At 43.8% G+C, this 21,704-nt stretch overlaps 1 protein-coding gene across 5 annotated transcripts in view; it reads left to right on the forward strand.

Annotated features, from left to right (window-relative positions):
• CCDC91 (coiled-coil domain containing 91) overlaps positions 1 to 11,134 on the forward strand; it is a 325,533-nt gene extending 314,399 nt beyond the window's left edge. For 4 of the 5 annotated variants that reach the window (XM_062195016.1, XM_062195012.1, XM_062195017.1 and 1 more), the window contains one exon: positions 10,445 to 11,134. In XM_062195016.1, coding sequence (XP_062051000.1) covers positions 10,445 to 10,555 — 111 coding nt within the window. In that variant the 3' untranslated portion in view covers positions 10,556 to 11,134. The remainder of the gene's footprint in view (positions 1 to 10,444) is intronic. The other variant, XM_062195013.1, reaches the window with a different exon arrangement.
• The last annotated feature ends 10,570 nt before the right edge of the window (positions 11,135 to 21,704 follow it).

Below are 21,704 nucleotides of genomic sequence, written 5' to 3' on the forward strand. Positions count from 1 at the left end.
CAGTGTTGTGGTTTACAGAACACAATCAGGTGTCACACCTGGATTGGCATCTCGGCTCTGCCACATGGCCAAGGCCTAAGCTCTGCAGGCCTCAGTGGCCTCACTCAGACAGTTCCTAAAGGAGTAAACATGGTGGAAGTATGTGGTTCCCAGCACTGCCCTGCCCTTATACAACTCCCTGCCCTTAGTATGGACTGGACTGAGGGAGAGCACATGATCAGCACATTGTGGCTTCCATCTTGGAGCTCTCACAACTGGGTGCAGGCTTCCCTTCCCTCGTTCTCTCTGGATTGCTTGCTTTGGGAAAGCCAGAGGCCATATCATTAGACAGACTTGTGGAGAGGCTTCCGTGGCTAGATTGAAAGTGACAGCCACTGAGTGAGCGTGGAAGCAGCGCCTTCTCCAGTTGAACTTGGAGGTGAATTACAGCCCCAGCCTGCAGTGCTGTCGGAGCTCCAGTACAGAATGCAGCACAGGCAGTCTGGGAAGCAGTGCCCAGCTTCCCAGCCCACAGTAACTGCAGCATGACAAAGAGCTGCTGCTTTTCATTTTAAGCCATTAGGTTTGAGGGTGATTGCTACTTAGCAGTAGGTAACTAACACAGTCTATCAACAGGTTCACCTCTGCCCAACAGGTGGTCAGAACTGCCAGTCGAGAATTGTTGATGCTTTTCTGCAGCAAGAGTAGGTCGGCCACTATGCAGCATTGCAGGATCGTCCATCCTGCACTGTAAAACTAATTTCAATATTTATGTGTGCATGGATATTAAGAGTAAAATTTGTGGGCAATCTCTTCTTTTTGCAGATGAAAAAATAAAGCAGTATTTCAGTCATTTGAGGGTTTAGAGATAGCATAGGAAGACAAGAACTCAAGAGATCATGCAGTTCTTTTTTCTACTTCAGAGATTAAATTCAAATGATGAAAGGACAAAACAAGAGAAGAGAATAACTGGAAAATAAGAATTGCAAACATCTTTGTCGATGGCCATACCACCCTGAACATGCCTTATCTCATCTGATCTTGGAAGCAAAAATCTTTAAAAGCTGAGTTGATACACATACAACAAGGTTTCATCTTTTTATCTTCAACAGTTTGTTACTTGAACAACACTTATTTACCATCTCCCCATCAGTTTACCGAAGGTCACTCTACAGTGGGAATATCTGCACTAACACATCTTGAAATAAAGATTGTATAGTTTAAGTCTACCCGTGTTTTGCAGCGTGGAACAAAGTGTGTGGAGGCAGCATTGTGGCACAGTGGGTTAAGCCACAGTCTGTAGCACGGGAGTACCACAGGTTTCAGTCCCAACTGCTCTACCTCCATCTGGCTCCCTGCTAGTGCACTTGGAGAGTGGCACAGGATGGCCCAAGTCACTGAGCCTTTGCCACCCATGCCGGAGACCTGGAACAAACTCCTGGCTTCTGCCTAGCCGAGCCCTGGTCGTCGCCAGCCATTTGGGAAGTGAACCAGGGAATGGAAGATCTCTCTGACTCTGCCATTTCAGAATCGGTCCTTATTGGACTTGAGCTCAGCTCTTCACTTGCCACTGGACTCCAGAAAGCAGGACACAGGCAGGACTCCTGCATAACTGCTGAACAGTTTCATCCATCTTCCCTCTGCCTACACTTCTCCAAAATCTACAGCTTCCCAAGAGGCTTTGGACACCAACCTCGAAGTTTCCTTTGCGAGTTGTCAGAATTAGGAACAGATTCGGTTTGAAAAGAGAATTCTGGGGTTTTGTTTTCTCAAATCCATTAAACCACACTCTGGAAGCTTCTGCTAGGTAGTTACTGCCTGCTGTCACGCTAGCAAAAATTAAACCTGCACTCCCTACAGCAGCACATGCAGCCTGAGCCAACTGCTCCCGCTGAACTTGTACCATCAAGTCCGAGATTGTATTGCAAGGTGGTGAGCCTGGACTGCTGACTCATGTTCTTCCCAGATGATTTAGGAAAAGCACAGTGAGTAAGGAGCCCTGTTTACTGAACTACTCTGGGAGTCTGGAATTAGAAAACAGAACTGCCCGAATATGTAGAACTTACTTTATACGATTCAAAAAACACACAATTCACTTATCCTAAGTCACATTGAAACACAATTCTTCAGTTGTGGCCAGTGGAGTTTAAGACTCTTTACACTGTGTTTCTTTTAGTCTAAAAGAGCACCTGTAATTCATCTTGTGCATATCAGAAAGTTATGGCTTCTTTATATGTTGACGTTTTTCAACTCTTGAAATAGATAGATGTAAAACATAAAGTTAACGTATTCTCCAAGTGAACTTTGAATTCAAAGTCCTCCTGGAACATGGCTGATGCCCTGTGAATGCTTTAGACAAAAGGGCAGGCCTACAACTTTCTCAAGGTCAAAGTTTAGGCAATCGGCGCTGCCTTAGTTCAAACTATTGCCCAAACTACATTGAATCTTTTGGATTAGCAGTTATTCTACACATGTATTTGATGTGACACTGGTACCCTCAAGTGTCTTCAAAGTCTCTTTCAACATGATTTACAGTAATGCCTTAGTTATGTTCCCAGAGAGGGGATTTCATGCCTGACCTTCAGCTTTCATACCGTCTGACCCCTCATCTGAGAATACACAAAGACTATTATAACAGAGAAGTTCTTTCTAGAGTGCTCCAGTACTTTAGTAGGTACTGCAGAACCCCGCTTAGCAACCAGTCACGGTGCAGGTATGTCTCAATCATGTAAGCCACAGTGATGAGAAGCAGAATTTAAGTATACAGGGCAAGCATGGTAGTATTTAAGCAAATCATGTTCAAGTGTCACATTAAAATTAATCACCACTGAAGACTAACTCGATCTTCTTCAGATTTATCAGCCCTTGTTACGAGTTTGCACAACAGTCCAGGCTATTGTAGTTACATGTGCACATTATGTTGTGACATCAATCATCCACCTTCTCCTACCTCAGGATTAAGAGTGCTGTTGAGAGTGGCCTATCAGCCTGGTGGTTAGCACGCCTGCATCCTGTGGCTCCAGGCCACAGCTCCAGCTCCCAATTCCCACTCCCTGCCAGCAGACCCTGGGAAGAAGTAGCGATGCCTCCCAGAATTGGGTTCCTGCCACCCACACTGAACACTTGGATTGAATTCCAGCCCCCAGCATCAGTGCCTGGCTGTGTGTGTGTGTGTGCACATGCGAGCCTCTTTAATTTAAGGGAAAAAAAAGTAGGGGTATCCAAATCATCCTACCTAGAGCAGTTTTAGCCCCTCTGGGCACAGTAACGGAGGTTACGATGAGTCTCTTGCTGTCAATAACTTTAAAGTCTTTGGAATCACCTTGACAAATGGTAGAATTCTTGAGCAGAGACAAAGTTTTTAGTACATTTAAATACATTAATGAAGTCAACCTTTCTTTAAGTACAAGGTAACCTATTTTTTTGTCAAGTGAAATAAGCCAGAACCAGAAAATGTTTTTGTTCTTACTTGTGGAAGTTATATATGTATCTTACATAGTTATGTATATTTATAGTATGTATAGTCATATATGTCTGTATAGAGAGAATAAAAACTGTGTAGATGTCACGATTTGGAATTTAATTATAAATACTGCTTCAGTGACCCATACGAATGTAAATGGTCATTGCCCTTCTCACACTGTGATCAGTGTCATGAATCCCTCACTCATATTAACACCTGTTTTAGTAGCCTATGTCTGCAGCTGAGTGAATGTTTCAAAATTGTGCGATACAAAGGAATCTGTAGTTGTTTTCAATTACTCACAGCACCCGTTCTCCACAATTCTCAAATCTAACAGTCATCAAGTTTCTTACCAGTGCAATTCCAAGATCACTTACTGTTAAAACTGCATTTGTTGGCTGGCGCTGTGGCTCAATAGGCTAATCCTCCACCATGCGGCGCCGCTGCCCCGGGTTCTAGTCCCAGTCGGGGTGCTGGATTCTGTCCTGGTTGCCCCTCTTCCAGGCCAGCTCTCTGCTGTGGCCAGGGAGTGCAGTGGAGGATGGGCCAAGTGCTTGGGCCCTGCATCCACACATGGGAGACCAGGAGAAGCACCTGGCTCCTGCCTTCGGATCAGTGTGGTGCACCGGCTGCAGTGCGCTGGCCGCGGTGGCCATTGGAGGGTGAACCAACAGCAAAAGGAAGACCTTTCTCTCTGTCTCTCACTGTGCACTCTGCCTGTCAAAAAAAACAAAAAAAACACTTCATTTGTATTGGTCTCCTTAGATGTGCTGTTTGCTTTACGTCTTGAAGAGTTCCCTAAAAACACAGTTTTGTAGGATATTCTATAAAATACACTTTACACACACACAGCAGGCGAGAGGATCCTTGGGTTTGATAGCCACTGGGAACTGTTGCCCATAGCACAGCCATGTGGCATTTCACAGTGCTCACTAGCGCAGACTTTTCATGCTGCGTTTCCCAAGCTGAGCTGACCTACAACCTAAACAAACAGAACAAATGCTGCACAAAGTTGGGGCTGGGTGGAACCAACCAACAGAACATTACGTGGAATCTCAGGACATTCAAAGTGTAGACAAAGTTTGTCCTCATTTCCTAGGGTCCTTGCAACTGTTTATCATGAACCAAGTGTCTCCTAACAAGACAAACTTGTTCTCACTGTTCCACAGTCCAGAGCCTGAAACCCAGGTGCTGCCTGGGCCGCGCTCTCCCTGAAGGCTCTGGGTACCTTCTCACAGCCTCCTCTCCTGTATCTGTTATCTCCATGTCTCACAAGGACACCAATGATTGCAGGGCCCTGCATATTTGCAGAGATCTTAATTACATCCACAAAGATCCTGTTTCCAAATAAGGTCAGGTTCACAAGCATGGAGATGAAGACAGAAGACATCACTATCATTTTGTTAACCTCATATCCCATCATTCCCGCACTGCTAGTCTGCATGTAAGAGTTCCCCACACACTCTGATCTGCATTCATGCTCTGGTTATTTGTATCTAAGCTTGAAATGCGTTCTCCAGCAGATAATTTACAAACCTGTACCTCTAATCTGAACCTCTCTGTTGAATTGACTCAGATATCTGCTAACTTAAACATGCCTGATAGATTTAGACAGTTTGATCGCCTTCAAAGCAAAACCGTTTCCTCCGGCCAATTCCCTGTTGCTCCAGTCCACTGCATCTCAGGAAACGGCACCATCGTTCCCAGAACTGCCTTGTATTTCTCTTTTCCTTTCATCTGCGCTTCTAATCCATCAGCAATTGCAGTTGGCCCTATCTCAAAGTATATTCTAAACCTGACCTGAAGTCTCCACTGCCAGCAGTCTGTTCAAATTTGTATCTCATCCAAAGTCTCCTACCAGGGTTTTCTCCCATTCTTTCCTCCTGTGTTCTGTTGTCCACACAGTAACAGTGTGGTATTTTTCAAGGACAGCGGTCAAACTCCAGCTCAAGCCCCTCCTACGTCTTCCTAGGAAAATACAAAGGTACGGAGCCCTCCATGCTCCCGCCACTGCCTACTCCCCTCTGCTACCAGTCCCCCGCCCCATTACTCATTTTGCTCTAATCTTACTGGACATCTTCCCAGTCCCCTATCAAAGCAAGTCTGAATCCACTTTTGTACTTTCCCCCTTGTGGCTTCATCTGCCTGGGAACTCTTCCCCACAGTTTTTGCCTACCTCCCTTCCCCCTTGACGTCTCTCAGATGTCTTAATTACCACTGTCTCCAAGTGGTCTTCTCTACCCTTTTTTCTCTGTGTCTGTCTAACCCTTGACTGTACTTGGTTATTTCTTGGAGCATTTATCTCCATCCCAAGAGTATCATTTTACCTCCTCAAATGAAATTCTGTAGAGCAGAAAGTGCTGTAAGGGCAGACATGTAGCAGTCTTACTCATCAGCACATCCCTAGTGCCTGAACAGTGTCTGGCACACAGTAGGTGCTAAATCATGTGTGTGTCCCGACAGTTCTCTGTACTCATCTTCATTACTTTGCTTTCCCTGAAATTCCCTCCACATCCTGTCCTATGCTTGTTTGTCTAAGGGAAGGCCCAGCACTGAGGTTTCCCTGCTGCAGCCTCCCGCCATGGCCCTCCCCTCTCTGATGTATGGCAAAGACAGTCCTTTATTATGTTAGCACATTATTGTTCCTTCTCTGTTCAGTCTTTGTCTCTCAAAGATCATAAACCTCTTCAAGACAGGGACAGTACTGAATACTTTTCTCCCACTGGCCTCACAGCAGTAACACAGAACTGCTGAGTAGTTTCCACTTCTTTATTGATCAACTGATGGACTACTTGACAAAGTGATTGGCTCAGTTTCAGAACATGTCATCAAAAGCGCAGCTCCCGCGTATGACGTGGTAGGTGGGAAGGCTGCATCTGAGGTCTGGAGGAAGAGGGCAGCACTCACATCCCGACAGTGGTGTGACAAGGGCACCCCGGGAGCCAACAGAGACAGATGCTCTGCCACGTTTTTCAGTGGAAGTCCTTCCCACACAACGTGACCGTGGTCACTGCCAAGTCTGCTTCTGTACTGTGAATTCCAGATCACCAGCCCGTCCTTTCTTATGTGCCCAGAAGAGAATTCCTAAGCCAACTTGACAACTGAGCCCAGGAAGCACGTTATGAAACTTTAACGTTTGTACATGGGTCATTCCCATCCATGGATCTGCCCGATATCCACTTCAGTTGTATGAAAAATGAGATCATTTTTAGGCATAAATTTCAAGTATGTCAGAGTTAAGAAAAGGAGTAGCATAGATAATGGTAGGCCTACTCTTTTCAAGTCTCCTGGTATATTGGTAAAAGCCCAAAAGATAATGAAAATATAGTACTAAGTAGCACACCTGTGTGTGTGTACATGTCCTTGGGGATGTGGCCAGTGTTCCTAATAAACTGTGCCATCACAGTAAGCAGCCAGATTTGCTTTTCATTACTTCTGATTACTGGCATTTCGACTAGTCGAAGTTCACTGTCCTTACTGTGTTTTGGTGACGGAATCAAAAGCTAAAATCGAGAGATATCTTGTTTTACTTTCGCTGTGGCATATTCTACTCCAAGTCTATGTGCATAAACAACTTTTCGTCAGTTGTATGCTACTAACTGGCTTCCAGCAATATACAAGGAAACCGAAGGATGATCAGGAGGAAAAGTAATTATAAAGCCCAATTATCTGTTTAAGAGAATTTATAGTTCTCTCATGTGTCTAAGAGCTGAAGCAACAGACCATGTGAGGGAAAATCAAGCACTTAGAACTGAACTGTGATGTTTGCCACCACGATTCTGCACGTAATACCTGCCACTCTTTGAGTTTGAAAGGAAAGCCATAAACACAGAATTCCATTCCTTAAGAGGCAACAAACAACAAAAAAAACACGTGACTGTTTTGCCAGAATTCTTGCCTCAGTAAAGGATAATAAGGTCATACCAATTAAAACCGAATTGTGGAAATTCAAGAATGAGCCAGGCATCTCAGTTTGATTGAACTCAACATCCTTTTAAGACAAAGGTCCTAAGTGTCCCCTCTCCTAGACAGGATCTTATTATATAGGTTGCCTGGGAAGGACCCACTAAATTGGAAGCACAACTCTGATGGCCCAATTTCTGTCATCTCATGAAGTACTGGTGTCACCTAGCTGCTCCTCTGTATTTCAAGGATTCTTCCCTTCACCGGGCTCTGAGTAGGCATAGTCAAAGATTTGAAGTGAACCTTGGCAGCTGCCCAAACCGAAACCAGTGTGCTCATGTTCTCACGGTCAGTCACTCCAGAGTGACTTCCAGGACAAGGAAGAAGTGGCACTCTTGATGTCTTTCAACAGAAATCTACCACATTTTGTTTCCTTACACATATCCTTTTTGAACAAGAAAAAAATCACAGAACGCTCATTCTGAATGCACAGTCCAGACTATTTATGCAGTCACAAGTTGAATGTTAAATTTCTTGAGTTTGTGCCGTATTTCCTCAAAGAAAAGTTGCTTTCATCTGCCATCCGTCAATTCTAAGACATTAAGTCCAACTTTTTGGTTTTAATGGAACCATTCAGAGTTCCTTGGGGGTTCTCAAAGATTATGACGTCTTAAAGGTAGTACATGATGGAAATGACACATACATTGAAGAGTGTCAAAGTGAAGCTGCGTCAGGACCCTACCAACCAGTGTACCCATCCTCACTTCTTACTGCATCACTCCTGCCTTTCAACATTTTCCCACCCACTCAGTATACTCAAAAGAACATCCCTCTGACTTTTGCTTCTTTTATCAAAGATGTGCATCAGTGCTACGTGATATGTTAAGACTTATTACACACCTGTTGTAATTAAGCTAGCATTACATCTGCACACACACACACACACACACGTCCATTGTCCAAGGGAACAGGATAGAAAGCCAAAGTCCTGTAAGTGTGGAAACCTGGTTTATTATTAGAGCTAGCATAGCAGATTACATCTTCTTTGGCTCAAGCAGTTTCTACCAGATACACCAACACATATATATGGAGATCTGTGTTGAAGGATTTTCACTACAACACTGATTATAATACCAAAAGATTAGGAACAATCCATTTGTCAGTATTTTTTTTTAAAAAAATGAGAATACCTATTGTACATATTAGATTATAAATATACAGAGGAAAAATATGCAACGAGTTAAAAGAAAATGCAAAGTTAGTTCTCTCAGGCACTGCAGTTGGGACTGCCGACTTGGCACGCTCACTCGGGAGAGCAATCTGGTAACATCTATCACAGTTTATAATATGTAAATCTTTGACAGAAATTCCACATATTGGAATGTGTCCAAGAGAAGCCCTGGAACATCTTCTGAAGGGTGTGTACTCCAGTAGTGAATTTCCTTATTGCTTCAGAGACAAGAAAATAAAGTTGGAGTAAACTAGCATGCCTATCAATGGCAGACTGGCTGAGTAAATTATGGAACACAGTCAAGCAGTTTTTTTTAATTAGATGGTAAAAACTTCCAGTAATGGCAGGGGAATGAAGTGAGTGTGTGAAGTGTCCCACAGTCCTAAGTTAAAAGCCTGTATTTAAACACTTGGATCCCCAAGTTCACAGAGATCTCGGGGAATGGAATGGAACTAAGTGTTGGGACACTCGTTTCTGTCCTGTTCAAATTTCTACCACTTGCAGAAAGCTGTGGATATCTATTTCAAGCTGTTTACCATAAATTCCAGCTTCTTGCAATAGCAAGTAACTGATGAGGTTACGTGCGCTTTCACTCAGCATTGAAAATGCTTCCTTTACTTTCTAGTAGATGGCCCTGCCCTAATATGGCTATGCATTTATTGATTCAGTCACTGTCACCAAGTATTTATTGACTTACACACACCAGGCCCTCTTCTAGAAGCTAGGCACGGAGCTCTTAGTGAGGCAGACAGGATCTGTGCTCACCTGGGATTACAGTTGAAGGATTCTTATAGTAATCTATTAAGCAGAACAAACTCACATGAAGGTATTAACTGATAAATGGAGAGGGCGAGAGAGTTTCTGCACATGTTGTAATCTCAGAATAGACCTGAATGGAGCCTCCATAGAGTTCCACTGTTTTTCATATGAGCGTTTTCTATGTACAATGTTCCTTTAAACTCTTAGGATATTTCAAAATTTTATTGTAGTTTTTCAATCTTCTGGGATATCTGAATGTCAGAGTGTAATAGGAAATTCTTGTTTGGATATGCCTTGTTTCTGTTTGGTTTTTTGTTGTTGTTGTTGTTGTTGTTGAGGCGTTATAGAAAGGATATGCCAACTTTTAACGTAATATGTCTATTATTGTGGAATAGAATTTATTTGCCTTTCCTTTGAATTCCTCCATCATTCGGTGATCACAGGCAACGTTTTGTCACTGTTAGCTTGCTTCTATAATGCGGAAAAACTTAGTAACATTTATGATCCAGAAAGTTCTTTAATATAGCCAACTGACTTCCAATTAAAACTCGTTTGGTTTCCTACTGACAAACTCAAAACAATACTGATTTTAACAAAACCTCTTAACAAGGGGACTAACTCAATTAAGTTTCAACAGTATCAAGTATTTTTTGTAGTCTACCTTTTTAAAAAGTTTCTAATTTCAGAGTATTTCCTCAATTATTTTTTGACTAAACCCTATGCATGGTGTAATTATGCTGCCTTATCTGTACTTCTTACTTGGCTCTTTGACAATTATTTGTCAGTTGCTAATATATGCTCTATAAATTCATTAAAAACTGACATTATTACAGTGTATTGCTCTTTCTAAAAATCACGGATTAAATACACGGTATTTCTCCAGTAAGTGAATACCAACGTCAGTTACAGACTTGAACTGTTTATCATGTCGTCTTAAATGACAGACCAGAAAGAGTGACTGTATTGTCACCTGTTACAAGCACTGTTTGATTTTCTCTATCTTCTCATCTGCAAGTTTCTCATGGGGGCTTCACAGATGTAACATTCCTTATCCCTCAACTAAGTGTATTTTTCCTCTCTCTCTCTGCCTCTCCAAAATGAATAAACAGCTTGACCAAGTCATCCGCCAGCGAAGCCTGTGCAGCCTGGAACTGTTCCTGTCCTGTGCTCAGAAGCAGCTGAGCGCCTTGATAGCTACGGAGCCCGTTGACATTGAGTAGAGAACCCGACGAGGTGACCCACACTGGCATCGTTTAAATCCTTAGACCTCTCAAATACACGCTGTGAATGATTAAGATGCTTTGTTTTTTTTTTTTCCCCCCAACCTCCCCCCCCACCCCGCCCCGGACACTTTCGATAATTGATTTCCAGATCAAAGATAAACCGAGCAATATTTAGAAGAATTGTAACTGATCTAATTTGCTGTCTTTTGTCTTCTCCTGCACAGTGACCATTACACTGTTAGCAGCAGCAACAGAACGTGAGGTTGGCGCAGAAGCCGTCACACGGTGCGACAATATCACAAGTTAATTTAGTGAACTTTATAGCCTCAGGTGGGCCTGTTCTATTTTATTTGGCAAGAGGAGTAAATATTTTATTGTTTCACAGTGATTCTTGGTAAGATGCTAATATGTAATCATTTATTTGACTTAAATGGGAATACCATGGATTTCAGCATTTATCTATGTAACTTGGGTATAAAATGCTGATATGATTCAAAGAAAAATCATTCTCATATTACCAAACCAGTTAACTACAGTGGGATCCATATTTTTGTTGGTCTACACTAAAAACAAAAATACAAATGAAAATAATAAAGATGATCATGTTATACAACTGTGATCTGATATGCCACTTAAACTCAAGGGATATGTCTAATAAATGCTAATCTCCTATTTCTGGGCTTCAAATGCACTAGGAATTGATGAAGTGATTCTTCTCATGTATTCAGTCGTAACAGAATATTGATCAGCCATTTATAGGGACTCTTTTTCAAATACAGGATATATGAAATCTCTTCTGAAACTTCAGAATGTTCTTTAACGAGCAGTGTGCCTCCATGAAAAATCATGAGTATTTGTAACATCAGAATCAAATGTTACTAACACATGTATGCAAGTGTTTTGTCTTAGTTTCTGAAAAGCTCTAATCTCATGTGCTTTATACTTTTCTGAGACCTCTCAGTATAATAAAAAGAGTTCCAAAAACGTATTTGGTTGTTACTTTTTTAAAAATTTCTTTTTAAGCATTATTTCCTCTTGTTTAAAAAAATCATTTGCTCAAACCTCTGTGCCCATTATGGTATTTGCTATATACCCACCCTTACCTATAATATTTACCAAGAAATCTGCTAATGTTAATAACTACTTAGTTTTCTCTTATAAATTTAAATTAAAATTAAAACAAGCAAACCACTGACTTGAAGTACAACCTGCTGATAAAGGGCGGAGAATTTGTCACCCGGGGTGAGCCAGTGACACCGTGCTACTGTATATCACTTATGGGAGCATGGCATACAGAAAGTCATGAAGCTTGGATCCAGAGACACCTTGATCCAGACCCAGCACAATGGCAACAGAAGGTGACAGGCTCTGCCTTCCCTTCATCCCTGGCCACCGCAGAAGGAATAGTTCTGTCTTCTTCCATCTGGGAATACAGCTTTGCTGTGGACATAGACTGATTATTGTCTGAAGTAATGTGAAATAGATGCCGATCCATGCAGCAGCACTTACAGAACATCGTTGCTACACAATGCTTTTTCCACAGGTGTCCTAATAACTGAGACGTGTCATCCGGACCGAGGATTCTGATGATTGGAGTACCTTAATTCTCCCTAGCTAAAATAGCTAGTAATCTTTTTCAGTGACTGCAAGTTGAAGATAGCCACATTAAGAACTGTAGTGTGGTTTGCTCTGCTTATCCAAAGGGCACAGATGATCTGAGGTAGTACTCACTAGGAGAATTGGATGGATTGGGCTATGACAACACTAAGAGTCGGTATCTTATATGTGACCTTCAAGTCTCAGAGAGATGGTCTTGTGTTCTGTATACTATTTTTGATGTTTCAATAAATAAAACTGCTTTGAAAGGCTGAGAGTAGGAGAGCACTTGGGTGTTGTTAAATGTTAATACTGCAGCTGGCGCCACAGCTCACTTGGCTAATCCCCCGCCTATAATGCTGGCACCCCAGGTTCTAGTCTTGGTTGGGGCTTTGGATTGCGGCAGCGCACTGGCCGTAGCAGCATTTGGGGGGTGAACCAATGGAAGGAAGACCTTTCTGTCTCTGTCTAGCTCTGTCAAAAAAAAAAAAAAAATGTTACTACTGCTATCAGATTGCAGCTCTACGTTTATAGCACACGTAACTAGCAGAGAAGCACAGCTTTCCATTAAAAGCGGAATTATCACCCAGGCCCTGCCGGCAGCATTTGTTTTGTGCTGGGTATTTTCAGGTTTATTCATGGAGTCAATCAGGTTTCTTCTGGTCCCAGATTACAGGATGGAGTTGCATCCCAATCCTAGAACTTCCAACAGGTAGTTCTGCTCTTTCCAGTACCCCGTGACAACAATAAAGTAGCTAGAAGTTTCCACTGCGGAGGATCTTACCCCCTGTGTACGTAAGTGAAGATGTGCCCTCCTCATAGACCTAGGGGACATTCCAACTCTGCCACGTTGTGAACCCTGAGACAAGCTGCCTAACTAACTTGAGCTTCACTTTTCTCGTTTGTGAGGTAGAAATGATGGTTCCTCTAGGCTTTTCATGGAAACTCAGCCTATGAAGCACCCCCAAAGGGATCTGACTGGTGTGGCTACCAGTTCCTAATCATTTTCTCCTCTCTAGAAAATGCCCACAAAGTAGAGGTGTGGTAACCCACAAACACACGGCTGAGCTCTGTTATTCTGCTGCTCACAACCCGACTGACAGGTCGCAGGCTGAAGACCTGACTGGACGTGGGCTCCTGTGCTAAGCTGGGTGCGGATTCACCTCGGCTGCTTCACCCCAAGGAGATGGGCACGGACTCTGCATCCCTGGCCAGAAATTCCTTCTTCCTTGCCTTGCTTCAGTCTCGCATTCTGTGAGCCACCCAAATATCCTTCCAGTACACTCTTTTTTCCCTTAAGTTGGCCAGAGCTAGTTTCTATTATGTGCAACCAAAATAGTATTAGCCACGGCAGCCCAGCTCAGAGCCCAGCACGTAACCCCTGGATTGGATACTGCACCTTTCAGTTCTCCAGTTCCTCTACCATACTCATCCCCATCCAGAATGGGAACACACTTTGATTTATTTTAAGGAATGTTAAAAATATAACTGAACCAAAGCCTCTGGTGTCTCACAAAGCCAAGTCCATCACAGATACCCAAAACTATGAACAAACAGTGCCCTTTTTAGAAGTTTCCTGTCACTCAGAATCTAGAGTAGTGGTTTGAGCTCAGTGTTGCTAAATGCTGACTCATGTTCCAAGTCAAAGGAGGCTTACTCAGATTGCTCTGAAATCAAAACCAGAGATGTGTCCCATGATGGCTGCTACTCCGCACTCAATCAGGTATCTGTAACTAAAACCGCATTATCAGGTATCTGTAACTAAAACCGCATTACACTTGTTTTCTCTTGATCTGACAATAAAACTGAATTAAACCAAGAAATGCTGTGTTTTACACAATAAAAACAAAAGCATCCTGTCACCCGGGAAGAAAAACACGTGGGCTATGCCTAATAAGTTCTGAGTAAGACCCACATATGTACATATGTACAAACCTGGGAGACATTTGTAAAGCTGCGGGAGATAAAGGAGACTGGAGCAAAGCCCTTGGCCTCTGGTGTTCTGCTGATGTACCAGGCAGCAGCCCGGCTGCGCCCTGACACTACATTAACAACAAGCAGAAAACCAGTGTGGTCCGAAACCACGGGTAGAATCAATGTCGGACAGCTTGCAGCCACCACGGCGGCCTTTGGATTCCAGCCAGGCCAAGCCGGATGTGTTGACTGAAAAATAAACACATATTCACACACCCAACAGCCCATGCATGCATAATACAGGGGTTATGGGGTCCTCAGCCACCGCATGTGGCAATGGAAGGTAAAGGGCTGTGGGTTTTTCTCTGCTCTGATTTTTCTTTTCCTCCAATGTATCCATGCTGCTCAACAAGGTATTGCCCCTTAAATGGCCCCTACTCCCCCTCGCCTGCCAGCCAATACGTACTGAACACTCCCACACAGGATTTACCGAGTATTTGTGTTGACTCTTAGGTTGGGCTCCTATTTGTTTATATCTGCATCCTACGCAAGGGAGAGTCCACATCTGTTTTGTTTATTGTATCCCAGAGAAGTTTCACAGAGCCCAGTCTGATGTGAAGACTTGGTTTATTAAGTTCAGAAACTGAATTCATAATTGAAGTAGTGCACCAGCAACACAATAATCGAGTAACCCCCAGCCACTAGATGCTGAATACTACTTTAAATACTCTTCCTAGAACAGTAAGCAGACTTCTATAAATCTACAGCGTTTCTGAAAATTCTGCCATGACTCTTCCATTTCCAAATGCTACGCAAAGGACTGAATCACTCTGATAGAGATTGATTACCTAAATCCAGAGATTCCTCCAAGCTTGGGAGTAGAGTACATGTGGGAAACCTTTTGTGACAACCTGGCTGGTGCTGAACAGTGCCTGGCCATGAGACTAACAAGTGGCCTCTCCTTGAGAGAACCAAAGAGCAACGTTAGACTCCCTGGCACTTCATCTAAGCGAGGAGTGAGCCAATGCGGAGGTGAGATTCAATCACGGGATTTTGTGATCCAGGGCTGGTGCTGCGGCACAGCAGGTTAAAGCCCAGGCCTGCAGTGCCGGTATCCCACTTGGATGCATGTTTGAGTCCTGGCTGCTCCTCTTGTCATCCAGCTCTCTGCTGTGGCCTGGGAAAGCAGTGGAAGATGGCCCAAGTCCTTGGGCCTCAGCACCTACATAGGAGACCCAGAGGAACCTTCTGGCTTTCGATCGTCGCAGCTTCAGCTGTGGCGCCCATTTGGGGAGTGAACCAGCAGATCTTTCTTTCTGTCTCTGCCTCTCTCTGTAACTCTGAAATGTTTAATTTAAAAACAAAAAAGAGTAGGAGGCTAAGTGCCCAGTCAGAGGGGCTGTGGCGAGGAGGAGAGATGACAGGACTGGGTGAGAGCAGGCCACGTCCACAACAAGGTGCATGACATATCTGGGGATAAAAAGATCTCTCCCTGGCCCCTGACAGTGAAACAGAATGGCTTATTGTGAAAAATACACAGAAATCAAGACACAAACTCATTCAAAAGGTAGGAAAATTTGACTCAGTCCTGGCAAACATTCAGTTCTCAGAAGTCTGGGAGCTGATTTAAAAAGAAAGAAAAAAAAAAAAAATGAAGCCACAGAATGTACAAATCGCTGACTTCAACATAGCCCAGATCTTGAAAACAGATTATAGAAAATTCCTTGTGGCAAGATATGTATGTCATGAATTTGGAGTTTTTGCCTCTTGTTTAGGTGCTCTGTTGTGAAAAACTGTAACAACAGAGCTGGACACTGTGGACAGCACTACACTTCAGGGAACATTTTTGGTATCTGGCCTGCTTTCCTTCACTGCCAGAAAGGCAAATGCTCACCTTCAACTCTATCGAAGTTTTAAGCACGTAGTGACTCACTTGTCAAATTTACAGTTATTGGCTCAGGGAGCTGTTTAATAATCCTGATTATGTTGCAGCATTATGGGTAAACTATTATGTGTTTATGCTGACAGGTCTTTATATAACTGAAATTAAGCAAACATTGTTTCATTTTTCTTATAATTTTGTTTTTTCATCTTAAGGCAGAGAAATTTGTTTCTAACCATTGCCAATATGCTAGTTTTTGGTTTTTTTTTTTTTAGAATAATCTCATCCATGGTCCTTCTAAGCAATGCAGATAAAAAAGTAGCTACAGTCATAGGACAATAAGATATGTTCACTTTTACATGAATCAAATTGTTTCAAAATATCACAGTGATTTTTATCTAATATCAAGTCTTCTGTGCCTGTTCCACACGTGAAGAAAATCTTTGTTCCGAAGTGTTTCATGTTAATTCCTTAGAATCCGAGGTGCACATTTGAGACACAAACAGAGTACTTCCATTCTCTGGCTCATTCCCCCAAACACCCTCCAAGAACAGGGCTCAGCCAGACAGAAGCTGGGAGCCATCATGCAATCCAGGTCTCCCGCTTGAGTGGCAGGGACCCTGTGATTTAAGCAACCACCAGTGACTCCTGCGATTTATTCTAGGCTGGCCGGAAGCTAGTGGCAGGAGCTGAAGTAGCAGGTGGGCACTGAATCCAAGCACATTAGTAGGGGGGTAGCTGTCCAGGCTAGGCTAGGCTCAACACCCACCCCTGCAAATTGTTCACTATACTGAGAGCCTTAAACACTCTATAGAACCCATGATGCAATGCTATGTAGCCCCTAGCCTCAAATGTAATGGGGCTGGTACCCTCATTATTTTTTGTCCCATTTTCTGTGTTCTCAGCGGATCCTAAGGCTTCCAGTACTGTCCACCTGCTATCACAGATGTGTATGGCCCACTCTTCTCTTCTGAAGCTGCCTAGTTATTACTTCCATTTGGATCTGGATGGTACGTAACAGATCAAAAGCAGTGCCCTTCATCGCTACCCTGTGTTTACCACGCAAAGTTCTTTCCTCCTCTGAAATTTGCTAATATGCTTCATCTCAAGGAGTCAGAGAGAGAGAGAGGAGAGACACAGGTCTTCCATCAGCCAGTTCACTCCCCAAATGGCCTCAATGGCTGGAGCTGGGCCGATCTGAAGCCAGGAGCTTCTTCTGGGTCTCCCACCTGTGTGCAGGGGGGCCTGAGGACTTTAGCCGTCTTCTTCTGCTCTCCCAGACCATTAGCGGAGAACTAGACTGGAAGCAGAGCAGCCGGGACTTGAACCAGTGCCCATATGAGATGCCAGCACTGCAGGCACCAGCTGAACTTAAGAGCCACAGCGCCAACTTCAACTTCACTTTTCCACCCGCTCCCTACTCCAGTATCAGTGCAGTCAGCTCTCCTTCCAAACATACCAGGAATTCGTGTGCTTTTGCTATTCTACCTACTACCTTCTTTACCAGTTTGCATGAGCTCTCGCCTGGACTTTAGAAGTAGCTTCCTAAGAATTCAGTAGTTGATTCTATTCTTGACATTGCAACCAATGGTCTCCAAAGTACTGAGCCAATTAATATATCCGGGAAAATTACTTCACTTTGGATTACAATAACATAGATCAGGTAGTAGGAATAGATGCAGACCACTGATCATTGTTAATGTCCCGAAAGCAGGGTCATTAACAATTGTCTGCACAGGGACAAAGTACAACTGGGTTGAAAAAACAGACAAAGCTGGTAAGTGAACAGTTTGGAGACCTCCAAGTCTCTGGTCAGTATGTACCTATTATGAAAAAGCTTTCCAAAGATTTCAAAAAAGTTTTTGGCTTCCAAGCAAAATTATCTTCTAATTCTATTTTTCCATGAACTCTTTGAACTACAACTGTGTACAACATCTGGTGGTGTGGCTGAAAGTTGGAGCTGCCTTCTCCCCTCCTCTCCTACAGCTTATCCTGGAAATCAGTCTCTCCTTGCCAGTTTGCTATGGAAGGATGTGGGGGAAAAGTTCCCTCATACTCTGGTGGTGGGAATGCAAAGCAGTATAAGCCATAGAGTAACACAGTGTGGAGATTCCTCAGACAGCTGAAAATAGATCTACCATAGGACCCTGCCATCCCACTGCTGGGAATTCACCCAACCAAGATGAAATCAGTAGATCAAAGAGTGATCCATACCCCCATGTTTACTGCAGCTCAATTCACAGTAGCTAAGATATGCAATCAACACAAATGTCCGTCAACTAATGACTGGATAAGAGCAATGTGATATGTACACACTATGGAATACTACTTGGCCATAAAAAAAATGAAATCCTGTCGTTTGCAACAAAATGGATACAACTGGAAACTATTATACTGCCTGAAATAAGGCAGTCCCAAAATGACAAATACCATATGTTTTTCTTGATCTGTGGTAACTGATAGTATACAAAAAATCTAATGTATAATTATTTACATTGCAGTCTACATAATCTGTGCATATACTGTTGAGGAAATAGTTTGAAGTCTACATAAACTTACTTGTTATAATACAAGAAATAGATGTTACATTGTAATTGGTTCTATTTCATTGAAAGAAATTATGATTGACAAAAAAACTATACGTAGGTGAAATGGGTAAGATGCCGGCGCCGCGGCTCACTAGGCTAATCCTCCGCCTTGCGGCGCCGGCACACCGGGTTCTAGTCCCGGTCGGGGCACCGATCCTGTCCCGGTTGCCCCTCTTCCAGGCCAGCTCTCTGCTGTGGCCAGGGAGTGCAGTGGAGGATGGCCCAAGTCCTTGGGCCCTGCACCCCATGGGAGACCAGGAGAAGCACCTGGCTCCTGCCATTGGCTCAGCGCGGTGCGCCGGCCGCAGCGCGCTACCACGGCGGCCATTGGAGGGTGAACCAACGGCAAAAGGAAGACCTTTCTCTCTGTCTCTCTCTCTCTCACTGTCCACTCTGCCTGTCAAAAAAAAAAAAAAAGAAAGAAAAAAAAGATGATCACTTTTCCTTTCAATTATTGTTTACAGCCATTGTCTATACTCCCACTGAACCAGGGAGTTTTACCTTTTACTTGTTAAATGTCTTACTTGTTCAAGTATTAAGCCTTTATACTGTAATTTGAATTTTTTCAAGGATTTATTTATTTGAAAGTCAGAGTTACACAGAGAAAGGAGAGGCAGACAGAGAGATAGAGACACACAGACAGAGATCTTCCCTCCGCCAGTTCACTCCCTAACGGGCGCAATGGCTGGAGCTGTGCTGATCCAAAGCCAGGAACCAGGAGCCTCTTCCAGGTCTCCCAAGTGGGTGCTGTGGCCCAAGGATTTGGGCCATCTTCTGCTGCTTTCCCAGGCCATAGCAGAGAGCTTAATCAGAAGTGGAGCAGCCGAGACTCGAACCAGCAACCACATGGGATGCTGGTAAATTTAAAATATTATTGGGGCCAGTGCTGTGGCATGGTGGGCTAAGTTTCCGCTTCCAGTGCCTGCATCCCATACGGGTGCTGGTTCATGTCCTGGCTGCTCTACTTCTGATTCAGCTCTCTGCTATGGTCTCAGGGGACCTGGAGTAAGCTCCTGGCTCCTGATCTGCCCAGCTCCACCCACTGCATGCATCTGGGGAGTGAACCAGCAGATGGAAGACCTTTCTGTTTCTCCCTCTGTCTGTAACTCTACCTCTCAAATAAATTAGTAAAAAAAAAAAAAAAAAAAAAAGGTAGAAGGAAGTAGGCAGGGTGGGAGGGAGGGAAGAAGGGAATATCATGTTCTTACTGAATCTTTTAGAAATTAAAATAAAAAATGAAAGAAGCTAAATTTCCTATGACAAGGTATTCAGCATTATCAATACCCACAGTCTCTAGGAATACCCACAGTGTCGTTCAGGCATGGGCAAGTTTCATTTGTTTCTTTCGTGATGGTGACAGTGCCGGCACTCGTGTCCACTGGCTCGTCCTCCCTCGTCCCTCACCTATCAGTAAATCTTCTCAGAACTGTGCGTGCTGACGAAGAGCCAGCAGCTTCATGGTAACTAAGGGACAGCTCTGTAGGCTGCACAGGAGCAACACTTGGCTTCCTGCCAACGCACAATTTATTCTTTCTTTCCTCCTGCCTTGTGGCACCAGCAGACCACAGCAGGGAGAACCTATGAGGTGAGGAAGCATCCTGAGACTAAGAGAGCCCCAACAGATGAAGGAGCGGGCTGTCTCACTGCCTGAAGCCAGCGGGGCTAGGCAGCAGCTCCAGACCTCTGCTCGCTGTTCTGAAAAGCATTTGAAACATCAAGTCAACGAGGACCGGAAGTCCTTAGAGTTGCAGTGTGTCAGGTATCCCTTACATCTTCTAGCTTGTACACGCTCAACTGTCAGGCGACCATGCCATGCTTCTTGGTAACATGGATGCACCCGATAAGCTCACACAGAATGTAGGACTACAACGTGGCAGCAATCGGAACCCATGAAATAATTCAAGTCCAACCAAGGAGTGGGAATACAGGGGTGAGGTCTTAGTACATCCAATCAGATAGTAAATAAAACAAATTTTAATTTCTATCAACCACTTAGCAAGGTTGCTTGACAGATGTTTTTGAACCACCAGGATTCTCTATATGTGTTGTCCACTTCAGCAGCCCCTGGCTACATGCAGCTCTCAAACACTCAACATGTGGTTACTGAATGAGGACAGTGAGATTTTTAAACTATTTATAATTAAGTAACCTCTTATGATTAGCTGTTGTCATCCTGCTGAGTGCAAACCTGGATCCCCCCTTACTGGGACAGAAGTGGTTTATTTCCTACTCTAACAGAGTCAGTTTTGTTTTCTTCCATTCTTCAAGCTTGTACAGTGAATACAAATACACATGGAACACATCGCATAATGGTAACTCAGCAGCACAACGTTGAGGCAGTGCTAGTAAAACATTTTATCAAGGGTAAAAAACCAGTCCAAGACTCTCACTGCTATGCACAGTTTTGATCTACGTGACCCTGGGAGGCAGGCACTCTCCTAGAGTTATCTAGGAAAGAGGTACACTTGCAGCCTGTGTCCATGACTCTACGAGGCTGGCCCACCTCTCAGGTGTGCGCTTCTTGGCAGGAGGCGCAGTCTGAGTGCACGTGGCTCTTGGGGGTACATACACTCCTCGTGTGCTTGACTCTTTGAAGAAATACCATCCATCGGCCTTGGTTTGCTTTTCAGTGAGGCCTGTTCCATCAATGTGACTTCAATTTTAAGACACAAGAAGAAATTGAGAAAGCCCATATAAAACATATAAGATAGATTTTGGGTAAATGAATGAGAAGGTCTAATTCATTTTGAGCGTTCAAAAATACTTAACTTCATCCCTACGTCCAGTAAACGAAAAGCTCCTCTCTGATTTTGAAGGAAATGTGACTGAGCTTGTAAAATGTGTCACTGTGTTAAAAGGTGCACTAGTGAACAATGCTGTACACGGTTCTGTGAAGTCATCATCTCCTTTTAAAGAAAAGGATACTAAGGCCAAGAGAGGTCAAGCGACTCCCCAGTGACCTCTGCTGGTCACGCACAGAGCAGGGCTTCCACACCAGTCATCCGCAGGCCGGGTCTCGCGCTTTTCACAAAGGTACACCTTGGCTTGTGCCAACTGCATTCACCCACTTCTGTTCACCTGGCCACCCATTCCATCCACATTTGGAGCAGTGGAGGAACCCCACCCAAGGACGCTGATGGAATTTCTCACCACCGGCCCCTTCCCG

This window comes from Lepus europaeus, chromosome 6, assembly GCF_033115175.1.
Source record: "Lepus europaeus isolate LE1 chromosome 6, mLepTim1.pri, whole genome shotgun sequence".
Lineage (NCBI taxonomy): Eukaryota > Metazoa > Chordata > Mammalia > Lagomorpha > Leporidae > Lepus > Lepus europaeus.